The sequence below is a fragment of the Opisthocomus hoazin genome, chromosome 1 (genome assembly GCF_030867145.1).
Source record: "Opisthocomus hoazin isolate bOpiHoa1 chromosome 1, bOpiHoa1.hap1, whole genome shotgun sequence".
Lineage (NCBI taxonomy): Eukaryota > Metazoa > Chordata > Aves > Opisthocomiformes > Opisthocomidae > Opisthocomus > Opisthocomus hoazin.
The window spans coordinates 122,953,147-122,971,820 of record NC_134414.1 but is presented as its reverse complement, the minus strand read 5'-3'; the positions used below and the strand labels follow the sequence as shown (position 1 = coordinate 122,971,820).

At 52.5% G+C, this 18,674-nt stretch overlaps 1 protein-coding gene across 2 annotated transcripts in view; it reads left to right on the top strand.

Moving 5' to 3' along the window:
* The window catches only part of IGSF3 (immunoglobulin superfamily member 3), a 99,990-nt gene that overhangs the window by 48,814 nt on the left and 32,502 nt on the right, over window positions 1-18,674 (top strand). For both annotated transcript variants that reach the window (XM_075434460.1, XM_075434469.1), the window contains exons 3-5: window positions 14,252-14,662; window positions 15,485-15,874; window positions 17,551-17,952. In XM_075434460.1, coding sequence (XP_075290575.1) covers window positions 14,252-14,662; window positions 15,485-15,874; window positions 17,551-17,952 — 1,203 coding nt within the window. The remainder of the gene's footprint in view (window positions 1-14,251; window positions 14,663-15,484; window positions 15,875-17,550; window positions 17,953-18,674) is intronic.

Here is an 18,674-nt window from a genome sequence, read left to right as displayed (position 1 = left end):
TGCGTCTTTTCCACAATCTGGCTACCCCTCCACTATGTGGACACCCTTAAATTCCTCAAATAATCAAAGTAAACTGCATGGAATAACGTCTGCTGCAAAACTATTTTAACAGACAAGTATAAGAGGGTGCATTAGTTTAACTGAAATCACTTTGCATGGATTTTTCTGGTATAAACCAGTCCTTAATAGATCCAGAATGTCTGAGGATGACTGAGTACTCAAATAAACTTTCAATGAATTTTAAAGGGAAATGGCTTTCTGTCTCTTTTATGTTGGGGTTTGTTTGCATTTTTTTTCCAGTGATGGCTAGAAGAATGAACATTTTTCTTAAACAAGGGTGGTTTGTGTTTTTTTCTTTTTTCAAATCATTTCCCTGTTTGTTTATTTTGGGGAAGCAGTGTGCAGTGTTGCTGTATAATTTGCTGTAGAGCAGTGGCATTTGGAAGAATGTCCCTGGAAGGGCTGTTTGGAGCCTCAGGTGTGAGCTGGGAGTCTTCTCCCGTCTCTGCCAGTGGGCTGCAGGTAGCGAGTCTTTCCCAAGGAAGTTTCCTCCCAAGTGTGCCTGTTAGTAGAAACGAGTTAGGACGTGGGAGCTCTAAGAGTCCGACTGAAGCTCCCTTCCCTTATTGATTTCCCCACCCTTCCTTCTGTGCTGTCACGATTCCACTAGCTCTTCAGTCACCCTGGAGTCTGCCGGGGCACAGGAGACCGGAATACCTAATGTGCTCAAGCAAGGGTTTTGGAAAACAACCAGAATAATTAAGGAAAAAAAAAATCTTTCTTGCCATATTAATGTAACAGAAAAAGAAACAGGCTAAAGCTCTTTCCTTCTTTCTTTTTGAAGGTCGTGTATACAGGAATTTAGCTGTGTTCTGAAATACAATATCCTTTAAAACTGTCCTGCTTTCTGTGTCTAGCTTACAGGGAACAAAGCACTGATAGTCAAGGAGGGAGGACATGTCGCAAAGCAAGGCTCCTGAATCTACCTTCAGTGGGTGTGTTCTTTGAGTGGATGAGTGGGTCCCCTGTTCTGAACAGGATTGCATGCTGACACCAGTGCTGAGTTTGGAGAAGATTTCTTTTGCAAAAGGAAGAAGAGTAAATGTGAGCAGAGGAACTAGTGAAGCTTGGTTTCCTGTGGGTTTTGCTTCATGGTTGAATTCCTAGGTATCTAATAAGAGTGCAATCATTGCTTTTCCTTGATTGGGGTAGCCCCATGGTTGTCTTCCAGGTGACTTCTTTGGTGTCGAAGCATTGACCAAACATTGCATTGCTCCCTGCAGAGAAATACTAATATGTGATGTCTGTCTCCTTTACTTCTCCAGCAGTTCGTGAAACCTGTGAAACTTATGCTGAGACTGCTGTCCATCTCTCGTATTTGTCTGAGAGCTTTAACGGCCCTCAAAGCAGTAGCCACTTGCTAAAGTTAGGTGGGAGACAGGCACGCACACTTGCACTGCAGTTGCGTAGTCTCATTTCGTCGGTGGGGATGCACATGCCATATCCTGCTCTTATTTCAGCTAAGGCAGAAGGGTGATACTTCTGCAAAGTGTGCAGCGCGAACGGCGAGCCTCATCGCCTGGGCACTAAGCTGTGCACGGGGCTGCGTTATAGCAGACTCCTGGTCCCCATGGTGTTACTAAGAGGGAATCAGCCAGGCTTCCACACGGCCGCCTTTCGTGTGGCAGGAGAAAAGGTGTTTAAATGGGTTGTGGGTCTGTGCAGCTGCGATGAGTTAAATAATGAATCTGCTCTGACCATTTGCTGTTAATACGCTCTGCTTTTGGTAATGTGATGATTGCTCGCATTAACTAATTTATCGTAATTCTGCAGATCCACTCGTCTTGATTTCCAGTTCTACTTGCTTGTAAAAAAGCCACTTGGATCAGATAGTTGTGAGAAGTGTATTCCCCCCACAGATGGTACAGAGCGAGGGTGATGCAAGAATAAATATCAGGATCCCACTATGTTCTTTATTTGCATACCATAGCTCATCTGCATGAATGATCTTGGGCTGTCAGACTTTACAGGTGTTTGTGACACAAGCCAGTGTCTCTGTGCGGGAGAAGCTGAAACAGGCCCTGAGCAGATTCAGCCTTGAGGTGCAGATCAGGCAGAGCTGGTGGCACTTCTGGGTGTGAAACATAGGTGGCTGAAGCTTTACAGGAAAACCTTTCCTGTTGCTGTCTCCTCTTGAAGCCTAAGTACCTGTAGGAAGAGGTTAACCTGAGGATGCCCACCAGCCAGAGGCTGATACAAAAAGTAGAGATACTGTCCAAAAATACTGCTGTGGTGAGAAGCCCGTCCTGCAGTCTCCTGCCTTTCAGCAGTCTCAAAGTGTTATCTTTGGGTCTTGCTCCCTTATTTTTCTTTCCTGGGAGTCAGGACATGGAGAGATCCCCTGTTCTTGTTAACTGCTGAGAAGAGCTTCCCTCTGCCTCCTCCTGCTCCTGAGTCTGTCCAGGTTGATCTGAGTTGGCGATGTTTCCATCGCGCTGTACTTTCCTCAATCTGCTGAGCAGACATCAACCAGCAGAGTATCTGCTGCTGCTCCTGGTCATGCCTCTCTTGGTGTCTCAGCCAGTTAAACTCCAGAGCCTACCTCTGCCACAGGTATTCCCGAGAAGCAGCGGCACAAGTGAAATGCTTCAGGCTGGTCATTTTGCCATTTATCTACGGGGCAGTGAGTAGCAGCTGGGAAGCTGGCAGCTTGCAGAGCCTTTTGCACTCAGATGCAGTGGTGAAACTGGGAAAACTGGAGGTGTCTGGAGACTTGGGGACAGCACTGTGCTTGGCTGTGCTTGGCTCTCACTCAGAGGCTTCACCAGTAGAAGTCTGGAAGTGCTATAAATAAAACCCTGGATTCTGCTGGAGTCGGAGATATTGATCCTGACCTGGAGACATCACGGAAACTTCCTATTTACTAGTTTATTTCGTGACTTATTTTCTTTACTCTTTTGAGTGGTTTTTTTAATGCACTACTTTGATACAGTGTGTGCCTTCGGGTTAATGACAGGTGCACCAAAAGCATCTTCTCCTTGTTTTAATGTGAGATGTATTTCCTGAACAGTTATTTTTAAATGCCCTGGCTCCTGCAAAGGATTTCGGGTATCCTGGAAAACTTGGATCACTGTGCCCAAGAAGACCTACCTGTACTTTGCAAGACTCAGACCTTTCCCTTCTGACTGTAACCATCAGTGGTATGCATCTGCATTGCTGGCTCCGAGCGAGCCATCTTCTGATGGGGCTGCTGGCCTCGTGGGGGTCACGAGGTGTGCAAGACAACCAAGCAGTGGCTGTGAAAGCTGGAGAAAGTGTCCGTCTCTTTGTGAAATGGTGCTGCCATTCAGCATTTAGTGTGTGCCATGGAAGACCACCTGGTGCTTTCTCTGTGGCTGACTGTTGTCAGTTCATTGAGGTTACTTCAAGCACTCACTGCTGGGGAAGAGCAGAGCTTCTCCTGGATAGTCATCTCACCCCCTCCACATAAGAAGGGTCCAAGCACCATTCCAAAAACATTTGGAATACAATTTGTATGTCAGGAACTAAGTACTGAGTGAATCCTCTCCACCTTTCTGTCTAGTTTAGGAGCTGCTGCCTTAGAGGTGACGAACAAAAGGGTTTCTTCACACGCCTTACTAAGGTAGTGCAGAATTTCATGATGGAGAGCCATCATTATTTCCATCAACTGATCCTTGTTCACAGCGCTTCTCACTGCCTCAACATGCCTGTCATGTTCCTCGTCTCCTTCAAATATAGCACACTTTGTAGGGAAAAGTGATGTCCCCTGTGTAGCTGTGTGTGGGGATGCTGCTCAAGCCTTGCAGACAGTGCCCTTTTGGAGGGAGATCAACTTGATGGTGGCCATCTGTCATTGGGGTGATAACCAGAGAGGTTCACGGAATCTAAGAGAAGGTGGCATGGGAGAAGGGGGAGAAAGGAAGGTCACTGTGTGCTTTGAAATGCCAAGATTGATTAATATAAAAAGAAGTACATATATTAAAAGATTTTAATATAAAGATGCCACGTACTCTCAGGCAGAAAGTCAATTGGTTGTGCGTGCCAGTCTGGCTTTTCCAGACTAGCTGATTGTTACACAGGAGCAAGAGAACACCTGTTTTGCAGTCTCAAAAGCCCTTCCAAGCACAGCATTTCACCACCCCTCCTCTTGTTCTCTGTTCCCCAAATGACCGCCACCTGAACTAGAAGAAGCTTGGATCCTGAAGAGCTTAAAGAGGAGAGATGACCATAGCCATGTGCATAAGAGGCAAGATTGCAGAAGTACAGTAGGAAAAAAAAATCAGGAAAATAGATTTGCAGAAGCAGATATTACCTGGTTTTATCTATGATCAGATGGCAGAAATCTGTCAACTGGCTGAATTTGCATTACTTATCTTAATTCTGCTTTCCACAGTCTCTAGTGCAGGAAGAGAGCAGGTGGTCCTCGTGGTTGGAGAACTTGGACTCCATCCTGCAAGAGCCAGACCGTGCCTTTCATTCATCACGGGAGTGCCAGCTTTAGAATAGCACTTCTGAGCTGCCAAAACCTTGTTGGAGGAAAGTAGCTTGGAAATATCCAAGAGAACCAACATCCTTCATTCCAGCTCCCAGAAATCCCTCCAGCTCACGCTGGCTTCATGGCTTAATAGATGTCTGGTGAGGGTGTATGTTTGTCTAATATGTTATGAACGATTTCTGTGCCTTACACTGGACTGTTAGAGAAAGAAAAGTTTTCCCCTGTCTTTGTATGGGGGATTTTTTTTCTTCTTAGATTTCAAAACTTTTTCTCATCTGTTTATTAGCCACCCTTTGTCTCTCAGGAATCCACATATGAAGAAGATGCGATTCTGGTCTCTCCTTCCCTGTTCGTATGTCAGGACACCAGCATTTTCAGTCTGTTTTCCCGTGGGAATTTAAGACCCAGACATGGGCCGAACAGACCTTTGGGCTATAACAGAGAATAAAGCCTCATTCTGTGCTTCCTTCGGTGCTTTGCTTCTGGGGGCTGAAATGTTCCGTTCTTGTGTGTTCAGCAAGAAAGTGAGTTATGGAGGGAATGGACCCAGATTCTCCATTTGGGAGCCTCTAGAGTTTATAATTTAAAAAATGCTGCTTGCAAAAATTGTCTCCCAAGCGTGACTTCGTCTGTGTCATCTTGCCCCGGAGGCAAAAAGCAAATCACTGCTCTGAGCTGAAGTAGTGACTGGCCGGAAGGGGTGGTTGGAAGCTCTGGTCCTGGGCTTTGCAGCTCTTGGGACAGGTCAGGTCCCAGAAGGCAGGTGGAAGAAAGGCGCTTGCAGGTCTCAAAACCTTGTTTATTGCATAAATGACGGAAAACCGGCTCTCATGTGCATGCCTTGACCTCTTGTGTGATCTCTGCTGAGCTCTTGAAGCAGGGACAGTAATCTCTGAAAGCAGCTCTGCACTCTTATCTCTAGTGTTGCTTCTGCTCTTGCTTGTGTAGTTGAAATAGAGGAGAATCCTCCTTGAAAATTGATTTTTGAGAAGGGCAACTCACCTGACTATAAGGCACCACAAACGTTATTATAGTCCGGCGGGAATATGGCCTGAGATGTGTTTTGATTGTTTTGAAACGATACTACACGACTCCCTCCCTGTTCAGCTGTTTGTATGGCCTGCCTTCCTAAGTGTCCTAGGTTGAATGAAATAAGGCTTTTAAAGGAATTGCAGAAAAGAGGATTTTCTAAGCTTCCCATTCCTATAATTTCTTAACTTCAGCTTCAGAAGTGTAAAACATCAAGACAGTATTGCATGCACGGCTGTAGACAACCCCAGGCTGCATCAGCTGCTTGGGTCCATGTTTGCTGGGTTGGTTATTTTTTTTTCCTTTTTTTTTTTTTTGCTTTGCCCAGCTATCCTGCGGGCGCTGGGCTCCGGGAGGCTGTGGCTTAGCAGGTTGCCCTGTGCCGGCTTAAGCCACGGCAAATTCCCACGTCCCTGCTCTTAGCTCACAAGTGCTGTTAAGTAAAACACAGCGGCTTAGCCCGAGGTGGATGAGGTGCGTGCTGATGTGCTCTGCCCTTCTGTTTGCGGTGGCTTAGGCTTGTGTTAAGCTGTGGAGCTCACTGGTGGTGCTTGGGATCAGTGGGAGAGCTAAACCCTTGCCAAGGTGAGAGTGTAGGAGAGGGAGGAGGAGGAGGAGGAAGGATTTGCGAGCTGACCCGCTTTGGCTTGCTGCCGGGGGTCATTGCCTCTGCAGGTGAGCGGTCGGTGGGGTACGTGGTGGTCTGCAGCCCACTGCTGCCCCCTCAGATGTCTCCTCCATCCCCCGTTTCGGTGGGGTGTTCGGCGGGGCTGTGCTGGGCGGGCAGCCCAACCGGGTGTCACTGGGCGACGCAGCTGGGGCACTGGGGGTCCCATGGACTGGGACATGCCAGGCAGAGGCGAACGTGTCCTCTTGGGTGCTGGGCAGTGGAGCAGGGACATCCAGGCTGTCATGGAACGTGGATTTCCCTGTTGCAGGGAAAGGAAAGCCCCTCTCTCTTTGGGTGTCATCTCTGCCACCACCGCCACCTCACGCCTTTTTTTCCTTGCAGGCTGGTTTGCATGCTCCTGCTGGAGACCGTCCACCTTGCAGAGCAGGGCTGTGTGAGGGAGCAAAGGTTTTCCTCCCTGCAGTGGCTGGGAGACCGAGGCAGACCCAAGGCCCGTGCTCTCTGCCCCCGCCACGCAGCCCGCTCGCTGTGCTCTCGGGGTGCCTCTGTCCCCGGTGTTTCTGCCCCCCTGGCCGCCTGTGTCACGGTTCCCCTCGCTGATGCTCCAGCTAATTTTTGCTTAATGAACAGATGATGACTTTCCCTGCAGGGAGCCGCCTTGTCCTTTTACCACCCCTTTCTGGTTTCTCTTTTTTAATTTTTTTTTTTTTTTTTACCCTTTTAATGAGGTCAGTTGAACTCCTCCACCTAAATTAGCTGTCCTAATAACCAGATGCTCCTTGGGGTGTTTTTGGACAGAGCGGGTGGAGAGAGAGAAGAAAGGAGCTTGTTAGCAGGAGCCTGCCTTCCCCGGCTCGCCGGAGCTGCTCCAGCCGAGGGCAGGGTGGTGATCGGGGACAGCGGGCGTAAAGGTGCTCCTGGCATCTGCCACGCTGCATCAGAGGCAGTCGAGGGAAGGGGACCACCAGTTTCGGAGGAGCAACCACCACTCACTGGCAGCAGGAAGCTGGGAGAGCTGCTCTGAACAGCACTGTGCTGGAGGGGCTGGAGCCCCAGAGTCAAGCCCAGGGGGAAAGGGGAGGGCGGCTGTCCTCTCCGCTGGAGCCGAAGCACTCGGGCATCTGTGAGCAGCTGGGAAGGCTGCAGCTCCCCTGGGTCCATCAAGGACAAGCCAGGGCTGGGGCTGCGCACGTCTGTTCCTCTTGCACGCACGCCCTGGGCGCACAGGGATGGGGTTGCTTGTGGAGCCGTGGGGTGCCCGCTGCCCACCCCTCTGGGTTCATGTGGGGCTTGGGAAGCTGTAGGAGAGCATCACTGCTGGCCCGTGTGCCCAGGGTGGGCGCGCTGGCTTGCGACCGCAGCGTCTGGCCTGGGGGTCCCACGCAGCTCCGGTGCACGGTTTTTGGGCCAGGAGCTCCTCTCGCCGGGCGCGTGGTGGAGCGGGAGCAGGCTGCGCAGCGGGATCCTCCGCCGCTGCCGGGGAGCGACAGCCTCGCGCGGGGCTGGCTGGGCGTGCGGCTGACGGAGCCTGCAGCAAGCAAGGAGAAGTTCAGGCCCTCAGTCGGAAAGCTGACCTAATTTCCAGTTTTCACGTTTGCTCTCTGATTCTCTTTTCCCCTTTCTTCTACGTTATTTACTTTTTTTTCTCCTGTGCCCTTTCCTGCTGGCGGCTTGAACTCACCCGGTTGCTTTGGGAGATGCATTTCTGTTGGCATAGTCGTTCCATCCAGTCGTTAATGTACAAACAAGGATACTATTGTAATCAGGATTTATTACTACTGCTGTGAAACTACTGCCATGCCGTCTTACTTAACTCTTCGGCTCCCCTCTTGGCTTCTATCAGCAGCTGAATCAGTAACAAACTGCCCTTTCAAAAGGCTGCAAACTTGGGATGTGTTAATTTTTTTTTAAATTTTCCTGCTCTTACTGCAGAATGTTGCGGTGATACAGTTGTAGGCGACTGCAGTGATTCACCCTGCATTTCTTGATTGTGCAGCAACCGGGAGTGACTTCATAGTTCAACTTCTCATTTAAAGTAAGGCTTAAATACTTGCATGAGGATTAAAAGCATATTCCAACTGCTTTTCTTTAGGCCACAATGCAAGTTCTGCTCACCCCTTCAGGAGCCTGAATTCACTGACTAATTCAGAAAAACATGCAACTTCTTTTTTAATGTAGTTAAACAACGAGTAGTGTTTTAGCTGCCTTTCATTTAAACCTATCTTTAACTATCCTTATTTCTTGGTGCAGATGGGGCTTTACTGAGGGAAAGCAATCCCCAAACCAACCAGATGATTAACGCTTGTGTTTTCCCCATGGTACCAGGAGCCTGTTGCTATATGTTGGTGGGCGAGGAAGAGGGAAAGTTTTGCACGGAGACCCCACTCCCTCAGTCACAGCCAAACTACACCTTGGGGTGGTAGGTTTGCCTCCTCGAATTCTGGACCCAGGTGGGACCTTGGGCAGTGCGAGAAACTTGTAAGCAGCAGTGACAAGAACACAGCTCTGCCTGCCCCAGGCCACCTGCAAATTTCTTGTCAGGACTTAAATATGGGGCAAGCCCAGGGCACTACCAGCAGCGTGATCTGCTCAGTTTTGTCCACTTGCAGAGGTGATATTTGAGGGTCTTTGTCAGTTTTGCAGCGTAACGCAGCACGTGTTTTCCTCCGTGCTGAAGGCATTATATGAGCTTTTGGTTGACTAGGAAGAGCGGTGTCTGGTGTACTGCAGCAGGTATGGATTGGTATGTACAGCTAATTGCCGGGCATGAGGGCTTGAGAGGATTACATTGCTAATCTAGCTATCTTTCCTGCCTTATCACCACCGCTTCCTCCTGCCACATGCGTGCATACGTATTCGGTCCCTGTAATGAAGGGAAATCAATAGGAGCATGGCGGACGGATAGAAGGAGCGTGGCTCCCTGACAGCTTGCAGTGGCCAGGAGAGGACAGGTCCCTTCCAGCTGTTTCTGTGGCATCGGGGTGGCTCTGGTGGCAGACGGTCCTTCCCTGGGGTGGCACAGGTGGCCGTAGGAGGGTTAGCAGGTTGCAGAGGGTAATAACGAAACACTGCGTTCCCGCACCTCATGCTCCTGCCCGCAGTGCCGCTTGCGGTGCGGTTCACAGTGCCTTCCAGTGCTCGCCTCTGAACTGGTGGCACTGGCGTGGTGGTTCCTCTTGAGCAGCTTGTTTCTGTTTTGCACGCACAGCCAGAGGGGTTGGGGGAGGAGGTTCACAGCGCTGAGCTGGGATCCCTGCGGGGCAACAAGATGGCACGGGGCAGATGGAAACATAACTCTCACTAATTCCCTGCATAATCCAGAGCGGTATTTCTCAGCCAGAAGTAGCTCCCTAGGAGTAGGGAGTACATGTATTTGTTCTGCCTAAATAGTTCACACTTGACACTTGGCAAGCTTGGCTCAGTCCAGGTAGCATGAAGTGGGCATTTGGGGACACAGGGTAGCACCATAGGGTGCCTGTAAAGTGTATCAGTGGGAAAAAGCTATAATGAAATCCAAGAGAAGAGGCGGCTGGTGGGTTTTGCTTGTCTTGCAGTGGCCCTGAGGTGGTCCTGCTGTGCTGGGTGGTTTGTGTAAGTTGGTTTAGTCCCGAAGAGCCTACAGGGTAAGGTTACCATGGTGCTAAGTGATTTTCACAGCTTTGTTTTACTAGGTCGAGCTAGGGACCCTCCCTGGCTCCCTCTTCTCCTGTATCACTTAACATAGAAACAGCATTTCAGGCAGGTTTGGTGCCTTGCCTGAGAGTAGATGAAGTGTTAGTAGCTCTCTGGTTTGTGTCCAGCACATAAAAGCTTTGACAGCCTACCCCATTGGGGTTTTGGATGCCTAAGGATGAACCAGAGCCAGCCTGGGGAAAAGGGAGACGCACCTGGGTCATCTTTGTCCTCTTGAGACAGAGTTCAGCATGGTGCTGGGAGCTGCTGGAAAGGGAGCTGATCCTGGGGCTCGGAGGAAAGCATGTTGAGGTGTGCACCAAGTCTGGACCCAGGAACTCCAGTCTCTACTCCCCACGTGTTTTCTGGGAGACTAAGCCAATTCCTCTCCTAAAGTTAGCCTTCATTAGCCCACCAAGTGCTCATTGATTGCACGTTATTGAGGTGTGTGCATTTGAGGTGGGTTTGACTGGAGCTGTGTGTGCAGGCTTCTTGAGGAGGGATGCCCATGGGCAACACCGTGGGGGAGAGGGGAGCATCTCCAGGCTCCGCCTTCCTCCTCCTCCTCCTCCTCCTCCTCCTCGCCCTGGCAGCAGGGCACTGGGACTCTCCCTGGTTGGGTCCCTGACACCCTCTAGTGGCAATATTGACATTTAATATTTCAGGAGCTCTCAAAACTTGGGGGTGCTTTTGAGCACCCTCTACTTGGCAGCCTACCCACTGCTGAGTATGTATTCCAGTGCCCTCTGCAGTAACCTGCAGCTTGGGGACTAATAGGAAATGCTGTATTTCTTGCTCTTTTTTTCAGTGCTGTAAGTATGAGCTCTATGCTGTCAGCTGTGGCCAGGGCAGACCGGCTTGGGGATGGCAGTAGTGCAACAGGTTTGCTCCCACCAAGTGCTTTTCAGCCTCTCATCTCCCTGTCCAGCTGCTCACTGCCAGGCATAACAGAATCACACAGAATCACAGAATGGTAGGGGTTGGAAGGGACCTCTGTGGGTGATCTAGTCCAACCCTCCATAACCTTGATGCTGAAGAAAGGGGAGCTCTGCTGATGCCTCCGAGGGGGTCATGGCAGCTGCAGGGGAGGACTTGGGTTGGGGGACAATGAGGAGGCAACGTACGTTGAGAAGAGGGGAGAAACAGGCAGGAGCTGGGTGAGGAAGAGCAGGCAGGAGGACGTGTCCTGCAGCATCCATTTTGGCTGTGACTCAGATCTGGCCCCGCTCCCCTTCACGCAGTGATGACTCTCATCTGAGCTAACCCTTGCTTTCAAGTGGGAGCTCAGTCTGCAGAGTGACCCCGAAAACCCTGGTGTTTCCCATGGTGGGCGGCTGTGGGATGGGTGTGGGCAGCTTAGCAATGTGATGGCTGGCAGTGGAGCCAGGGCTCCCAGGGGAGCGCCGTGCAAAGAGTTACCCATGTCCTGGTCTGCAAGCTGATGTCCTCGAAGCCTGAGCAGGGCAACTGGCTTGGGAGGAACATCTGATAACACACCTCCCTGCGTGTGCCTTCGTGCCCTGGCGAGCACCTTTGCGGTGTTCCCTGCTTGCTTTTCTCTCTTTGATTTCCAGGCCTGGTCTGCTTCAGCCTGATGAGCTAAACCGTGCCCATAGCCCTCGTGTCAGCGCAGGTCAGTGGGCTCTGTGCCTTGGGGTGGTGCGTGAGCCCCAGCGGACCTGCGGCCCGGCTGTGGGAGTCCCCCGTGCTCCACAGCACTCAGAACGAGATGCTTGTCGGGCTTCCGAAATGAGCTGTGACCTGCTGCCACGTTCGGCTGCCTCTTGAGAACGGCCCGTTCCCCTTTCTCCTACCCGCTTCCCCTCTCCCCAGACCTGGTACCCGGGGCGCGTCTTGCAGTGAAACTAAACCAGTTGTTTGTGCATCGCTGGCCAAGCGTGAGAGCAGTGGTGCGAAGCACAGAGCCTTCCCCCTGGCCCGGCCCGCTCGGGGTGCTTGTCTGTCCCTCCCGACGCCTGATCCTTCGGAAACTGGGCTTTCATTTAGCGAGCGGGTCTCCAGTCCTGCCGGTTCGGAAGGTGACATCGACGGAGTGTATGTCCATGCCAGGCTGATGTGAGACGGTGGCCTCAAGGCTGCGTGCAGCCCAAAAGCTCTTACCGATTCCTCTAACCAGGGGGATCTGGTTGGCTAAAAAAGCCAACCAAAAGAGCAGGAGGAATGCAGCACAGCGTGTCAGGCATTACCATAGTCAAATTACAGCCTTCAGCAGCACGCCGCTGCCTCCTGATTTTTCTGCAGGATTGCATTTTGCAATGGCTTGCCCACGTGGTGTGAAAGATGCTAACCCTCCAGCCAGGTTATGACCTGGAAATACAAAGCCGCGGGTCCAGCTGGTGAAACAGTGGCTGTGCCAGCCTTGAACCTGGTGGGGGAATGGCGTGGCAAGCACTCGCGTGTGGCCCAGCCTCTGGACGGGCTTCCTGGCCCTAATCCCGGGGAGCGGGCAGCTCCGCGTCCGGCAAGCCAAGTGCCGGCCCTGTGTTCGCCCCGCGGAGCCGGGCAGGCTCCCGGGGTGAGCCGGGCACTGCCTCGTGCGCAGCCGTGCTGCCTCGCAGGGCTGGGGGGGCACGCAGGCACCCAGCGGGATACCCGGGGCTCTCGGATCGGGGAGGGAGGGCAGGCGGCTTTTCTTCACAGATACCCGCTTTCGCTTTTGTCGCGCGGAGGCTGGTCTAGCAGGGAGCCCTGCCTTTGAAGCAGCTCAGCAGAAAAGTGACTCCAGCAGGATGGTCGTCAGGTTTAATCTATTGAAATAATGTAAAAACAGTTATAAGAGCCTGTGGCTGGAGGGAAGAGAGAAGGGAGCTGTGTGGCTCTGGAAATCATTCAGAAAGGCTTGAAATGAGAAATTTAAATCTCATCGTGCAGGCGGTGTGAACTGGCAAGGTTAGTTAGTGCTGTCACCACTGGTTCACTGGTTTGGGAGGTGGAGGGAAGGGAGAAAGGCGAAGTGAGGTGGGCTCCTGGCCGTGGTCTGCCAGAGGCTGTCACCGGTGTGCAGGGGACGGGAGCCCCAGCAAGGAAGATGAGCGGAAGAGAGGGAGGAGGACACGTGGCTGCAGGGACAGGGGCAATGGCCGGCGATGTAAATGGCCTTGCCAGGTACTTTCCCTGTCAGGGGCAGTAAATTCCCTGGGTAATGAGCACATGGGTAAAAGCAAATGCTCTCATCTGGGCTGGATGTGGGAAGATTTCCATCGTTTACTCCATCTCGTGACTTTTTTCGTTCCCTTGTTCTGCTTTTGACTTTTCTGCCATAAATAATCCCAGCGGTTGTCTTCACTGCAGCTCATTCTTTCTGTAGCTGTGCTTGAATGAAACAGATGCAGATTTTGGCAGCTCATCTAATTTCGTCAAACCTTCCAGTGCTGTCAATGAAACCAAACTGAGATATGTTAATTATATTCCACCGGTACACGGCGAAACCATGGGCATGAACAGGCTTACTAATGCTGCCTTGTCTGTAGAGCTGGGGAGAAGGTTTGCATTCTTCTTTCCACGTGGCGTTTCTTGAGACATCAAAGTGTAGTAAGGCTTCTTTTTAAGTAAGTCTGTCTTCTAGTGGTAGAACGTCTTGCTAAAATTAAGATGTTTGCTAAAATCAAGGAAGATTGGGGGGATGCATTTTTTTTTTCATCCTGATATTACCAGCTGTGCTTCCTTTCCTCCAGTTAATCAACTGGAGAAGCAGCCAGCAGTTTCATTACAAAGTGCCTTGAAGTGGCTGTGTCCCAGGAGCGGGCTCAGGGTGGGATGCGATTGCATTGCTGCCCTCGGAGGAGCCACTTCCCTCCCAGTGCAGAAACCCCTTCATATGGCCTGAGGGGTCATTAAAACACAAAACCATATAAACAAAGGAGAGGGGAATTGGATCTCCTGACTTTTTTATGAGGAGAGATTAAAGGAACTGAATATGTTTAGCTTCGCCCCACCAGTGTCTGAGGGTCCAAGACCATGCCAGGGCTAAGGAGGGGCTGGAGGCTGCGGGCAGGAGGGGGTCACGAAGCATGCTAGGGGGGGCACACAATGAAGGAGAGGCCACTGGTGACAAAAAGCCTCAGTGGGATGCAGGTGCATTAAGCTGTGCTGCTCTGCAACGTGGTGGAAAGCCCTGTGCGGTCACTGGGGCCATTGAGCGGGAATTTAAGTTCAGCACCAGAGTACGTGCTGCCGGTCGCGGTCTTTCCCAGCCAAGGGCTTTGGGGACCATCCTCCACTTTTGCGGGTCTACATGTGAGCCACCAGGGCTTTGCTAATACCTCATGATTAATTACAGCCATGAAAGGAAACCTGTCCCCAGCTCTCCTGTAACGTGTCTGGGCTGTAGACTCAACGTTGCTAACTCTCGGCTTGTGTTTCCCCGTCCCTCTTCGCTGCAGTCATCCCCGACTCGCTGCGAGTGACGGCCGTCCCTCAGACACTGAACAAAGTGGAGCGCGACTCCCTGGAGCTGAAGTGCGAAGTGTCCAAGAGCACAGCCCAGCACAGCCACGTCTCCATCGCCTGGTACCGGCAGCGAGGCAGCGAGGCGCCCGTGGAGGTCATCTCCCTCAGCCGCGACTTCGTCCTGCGGGCCGGCAACGCCTACGCCCAGCGGCAGGCCACGGGGGACGTCCGCTTGGACAAAGTCGGGGAGACCACCTCAAAGCTCACCATCTACAACCTCCACCCGGCGGATCAGGGCGAGTTTTACTGCGAGGCGGCGGAGTGGATCCAGGACCCGGACAAGTCTTGGTACGCCATGACCCGCAAGCGTTCCCAGGGCGCCATCGTCAACGTGCAAGCCACCGGTCAGTGTCTCCTCTGCATTTCTTGGGTGGCGGGAGGAGGTGGAAAACAGGGCTGCGCTTTGTTGGGTGGGTCTCAGCTCCCTCCTACGCTGTGTGCCTGCCCAGGAGGCTGCTGGCAGGGTGAAGGAGGGCCCCAGCGCTGCCTGCGGGCTGGGCAGGTGTCAGCACACAGCGACCAGGGGACGCTGGGGTGAAAGGGGGGCTTGGATGGCAGCCTCTGTCTCCTGACACAAGAGGTAAGACGTACAACTTAAGCACTTGGTGCTAGCACAGGCAATGAAAATTTTACTAAGCAAGGAGAGAAGAGTGGCACAGCAGGGAATAAACCAAAAACTTTCAGCAAGTACTTCTGTATTGCACAAGGTCCATTTGCAAGTCAAAATCCTTCTCCCAGCCCACAGCACGGATTTCTGCTAAGGATCTAAAGACCCAGCTGAGCTCTTTCTTCCTCTCTGCTATCCCCAAAGGCCCTGCCTCTTGACCACAGCTGAGCAGGGTGTGAGTAGGGCTGGGCTCCAGCTCGCATCCCACAGTGCCGCTGGATGCTGGTGTCGCAGCAGAGCTGCTCCCGGGAGCAGTGGCCAGGGGAGAGGGCTAAGGCTGGGGAGGCCTTGCAGCTCGTGCATGCTGGGCAGCAAGCTGGCTCTCCTGCAGCGTGGCCGATCGGGCTCTCGCAGCAAAAGCCAGCCCCTCGCCCCTCCACCTGCGGATGCACACATCCGAGGGATGTGGACTGCGCACAGTAAATACCTCGCACGAGAAGTGCTGGCTGTCCCGGTGGGCTTTGCCACGCTGACGTGAGTTGGTCTGTCTCTCCCCCAGATAAGGAGTTCAGCGTGCGACTGGAGACGGAGAAGCGGACGTACATCGTGGGTGAGCCGGTGGAGTTTCGGTGCATCCTGGAGGCGCAGAACGTCCCTGATCGCTACTTCTCCATCTCCTGGGCCTTCAACAGCTCCCTCATCGCCAGCCTGGGGCCCAACGCCGTGCCGGTGCTCAACAACGAGTTTGCCCAGCGTGAGGCCCTGGGCCAGCTCAAGGTAGCCAAAGAAAGCGACAACGTTTTTGTGCTGAAGATCTACCGCCTCCGCCTTGAGGACAGTGGCAAGTACAACTGCCGGGTGACTGAGCGGGAGAAGACTGTGACAGGGGACTTCATCGACAAGGAGAGCAAGCGGCCAAAGAACATCCCCATCGCTGTCCTGCCGCTCAGTAAGTAGAGACTTGACCTTCCCCTCCTGGGGCCATTGCTCTACTGGGCAGTTAGTTGATGAGGCCATGATGTCCTCAGACTTCGGTGATGGGGAAGAGGGAGGATGGCGGGGCTTGAAATCCCAACTGGCTATATTTTTTTTTTTTTTGGTGGGAGGAGGGAGATAAAGAAGGAGCGATATGTATCAGGTTTGTAGGTGGGAAAACATGCCCCACCTTGGTAATGGCACCAAGCTGTTGGTTTTGCCCTTGAGCTAAGTGTGCGTGTGACAGCGTCTGACTTGCTCCTCACACCTCTGTCCTCACCTTGCTCTGCAGGGAGCTGGGTGCTCTCAAGCGCTCTGCAGGTGTAATGGGGAGACCGGCTTGGCCCTGGTTTATCCTGAGAGCTGCTAGGTTCCTGCAGGCCGTTCAGTGGCCGATGTTGAGCTGTCTTGCAAGACAGCTGTGCTGGGAGAAACTAAGGTTCACATGCTCCTTGAGGCCCAGTTTGCTCTTCAGCGTGGAGCTCTGTCATGGTCACTGTGTGTCTTCCAACCCTGGTGAGAACAACCCTGCTGGAGGCTTGCCTGAATGCCTTTTATGTTTGTGAGACAAACGTGATAAATACAGAAATAACAGGGTGAGAGGAGAGGGTCCCCTGACTCATTCCTTGTTTTGCTCTCTGAAACTCAGGTAGCTGTGGCGTGATGAACCATGCGTGTGTTGCCCAGGCTACCCTGGCAGTGGGCTTTGGCCAAGCAGAGGGTAGCTGCAAGAGGATTTTGTGCGGTGTTTGTTTCCTATCTGTTAGGTTTGTAGGGGAACACAGCCCTTTCCTCTTGCCTTTTTTTCCCCTCCTCATTTCTCCAAAAGAAATTCTATTTCTGTTCTCTCCTACCAGTATTTGGTCTCATTTGTTTGGCTTTGAAAATCACTCTAGCTAGAAATCTTGCACTGGAAAAATGTCTAAAATGTAGTACTTCTAGGCACGGCCACCTTTCAGACAGATTTCATTCTTGCCATTTGATAAATCACCAGCTCTAGGAACAAATGTGATGATTTTTCAAGGGTGCTAAGTATCCATAACTCCAACAGAAGACAGAGGATTAACCAGCACTCAGTATCACTGAAAAACCAGCTGTAAAGCCTTACATCTCTGGGAAGCTCAGGATACCAGTTTTTTTTGATGTTACCAAACACTGATAGCTAACTCTGGTGTCACTAGCGATGGGAGTTTGGGAGAGCTTCTCCCAAAAGTTGTTGTAAGAATGGATGTGGCAAGATGGTGATTGGGATGACGTGAATTAAAAAGCCCAGGGAGCTGGAAGCCTTTTTTGGCAGAGCTGGTTGCATGCGGTGCACATTGTAGCAACACAAATTCCCTCAAGTTTTGCTGAGATCCCATCCTGGACCTGCGACCAGAAGATGCGGCAATGTCTTGTGAGCTATAGGCAGAGAGATTTCTCCCAGCTTTGGCCTACACCGGCTTTGTGTTAGTCACCAGGAGCAGCTTGCTGCCCACAAGCTGGTTTTGGATGTGGTCACGCATGAGGTTAAGACATGCCTGGACCCAAATGTGTGGGCAGCTTCCTGCACCTGGTAGAAAGCCTCTCTGGCCGGCAGCGTCCTTCTTGCAGACCAAGAAGTGGCGAGTGTGTATCATCTCCCCTGTGTGTATGCGTTTCTCTCCTTAGAGACCAGCATCTCCTTGGAGATTATCAACAACGCCAGCAATGTCTTGGAGGGGGAGAGCCTGCGCTTTGGCTGCAACGTGCGCTCGGGCTTCGTGCCCCAAAGCCGCCTCTCCGTCGCCTGGCAGCTGGTGGACAAGCTAAACCGGCGCAGTGAAATTGTGCGTCTGGATCGGGAGGGCACCCTGCAGCCGGGCCCCTCGTACGCCGAGCGCAGCAGCTATGGGGGCATCCAGGTGGAGCAGGTCCGGCCCGGCTCCTTCACCCTGGAGATCTTCAACAGCGTCAAGGCGGACGAGGGCCACTACGAGTGCCGGGTGGCTGAGTGGACGCGGACGCTGGATGGGGAGTGGCAGATGGTTGGGGAGCGGCACGCAGGCACCCCGGTGTCCATCACTGCTCTGGGTGAGTACTCGAGGCACAGGGGCCATGGGGCTGTGCTACCTGCATGCCCAGCCCACCCCAGGAGGGCACCTGCAAATAACTGGGGCTGCTCTTGGCACTCCCGCCCTTGCTTGCCGGCAAAATGGAGGTACCCAGCAGCCTGGCCGCAGCTCCCGGTAGGCTGATGCGAAATGCCTCCTTGCCCCGTTGTGTGTGGGGGCAAAGTCTGAGGGGTGGCTGTGGCAGGAGCAAAGCACAGGGTGGCTAAGGAGAGGGGCAATGCTTCCAGCATCCTTCCGAGGAGAGAGGCTGCCAGCCCCACGACGTGTCTCCCCAGTACTGGAGCCGGGCTGTGGGCAGTGCAGCGATGGTGCTCCGTCGGCAGCCCGTGGGTATCGAAGCCTCCTTGCCTGCCCCTGGGTCAACCTTACCTCCACTCGCCAGACCAGGAGAGCAGAACACTGGGCATCTGTTGGCCCAGCCACCAGAAATGGCGAGTGTCTCTGATGGCATCAGAAGCCTGCAGAAGATACGGGTCAAGAATGGTCCTCACTGCCTCTGCAAGGAGGCACTGAGCTGCTGGCCAGGAACCACAACGTTGTCCATGACCAAGCTGAACTAGGACCTGGGATCATTGCAGCTGGTATTCTGCTCTGCCAAAGAGCTCCTCCATTTCAAACACAGTGAAACCACATCAGTTTAGGAGAGGGCAGGTAGGGCATTAGGGATTTTTCACAGACTGT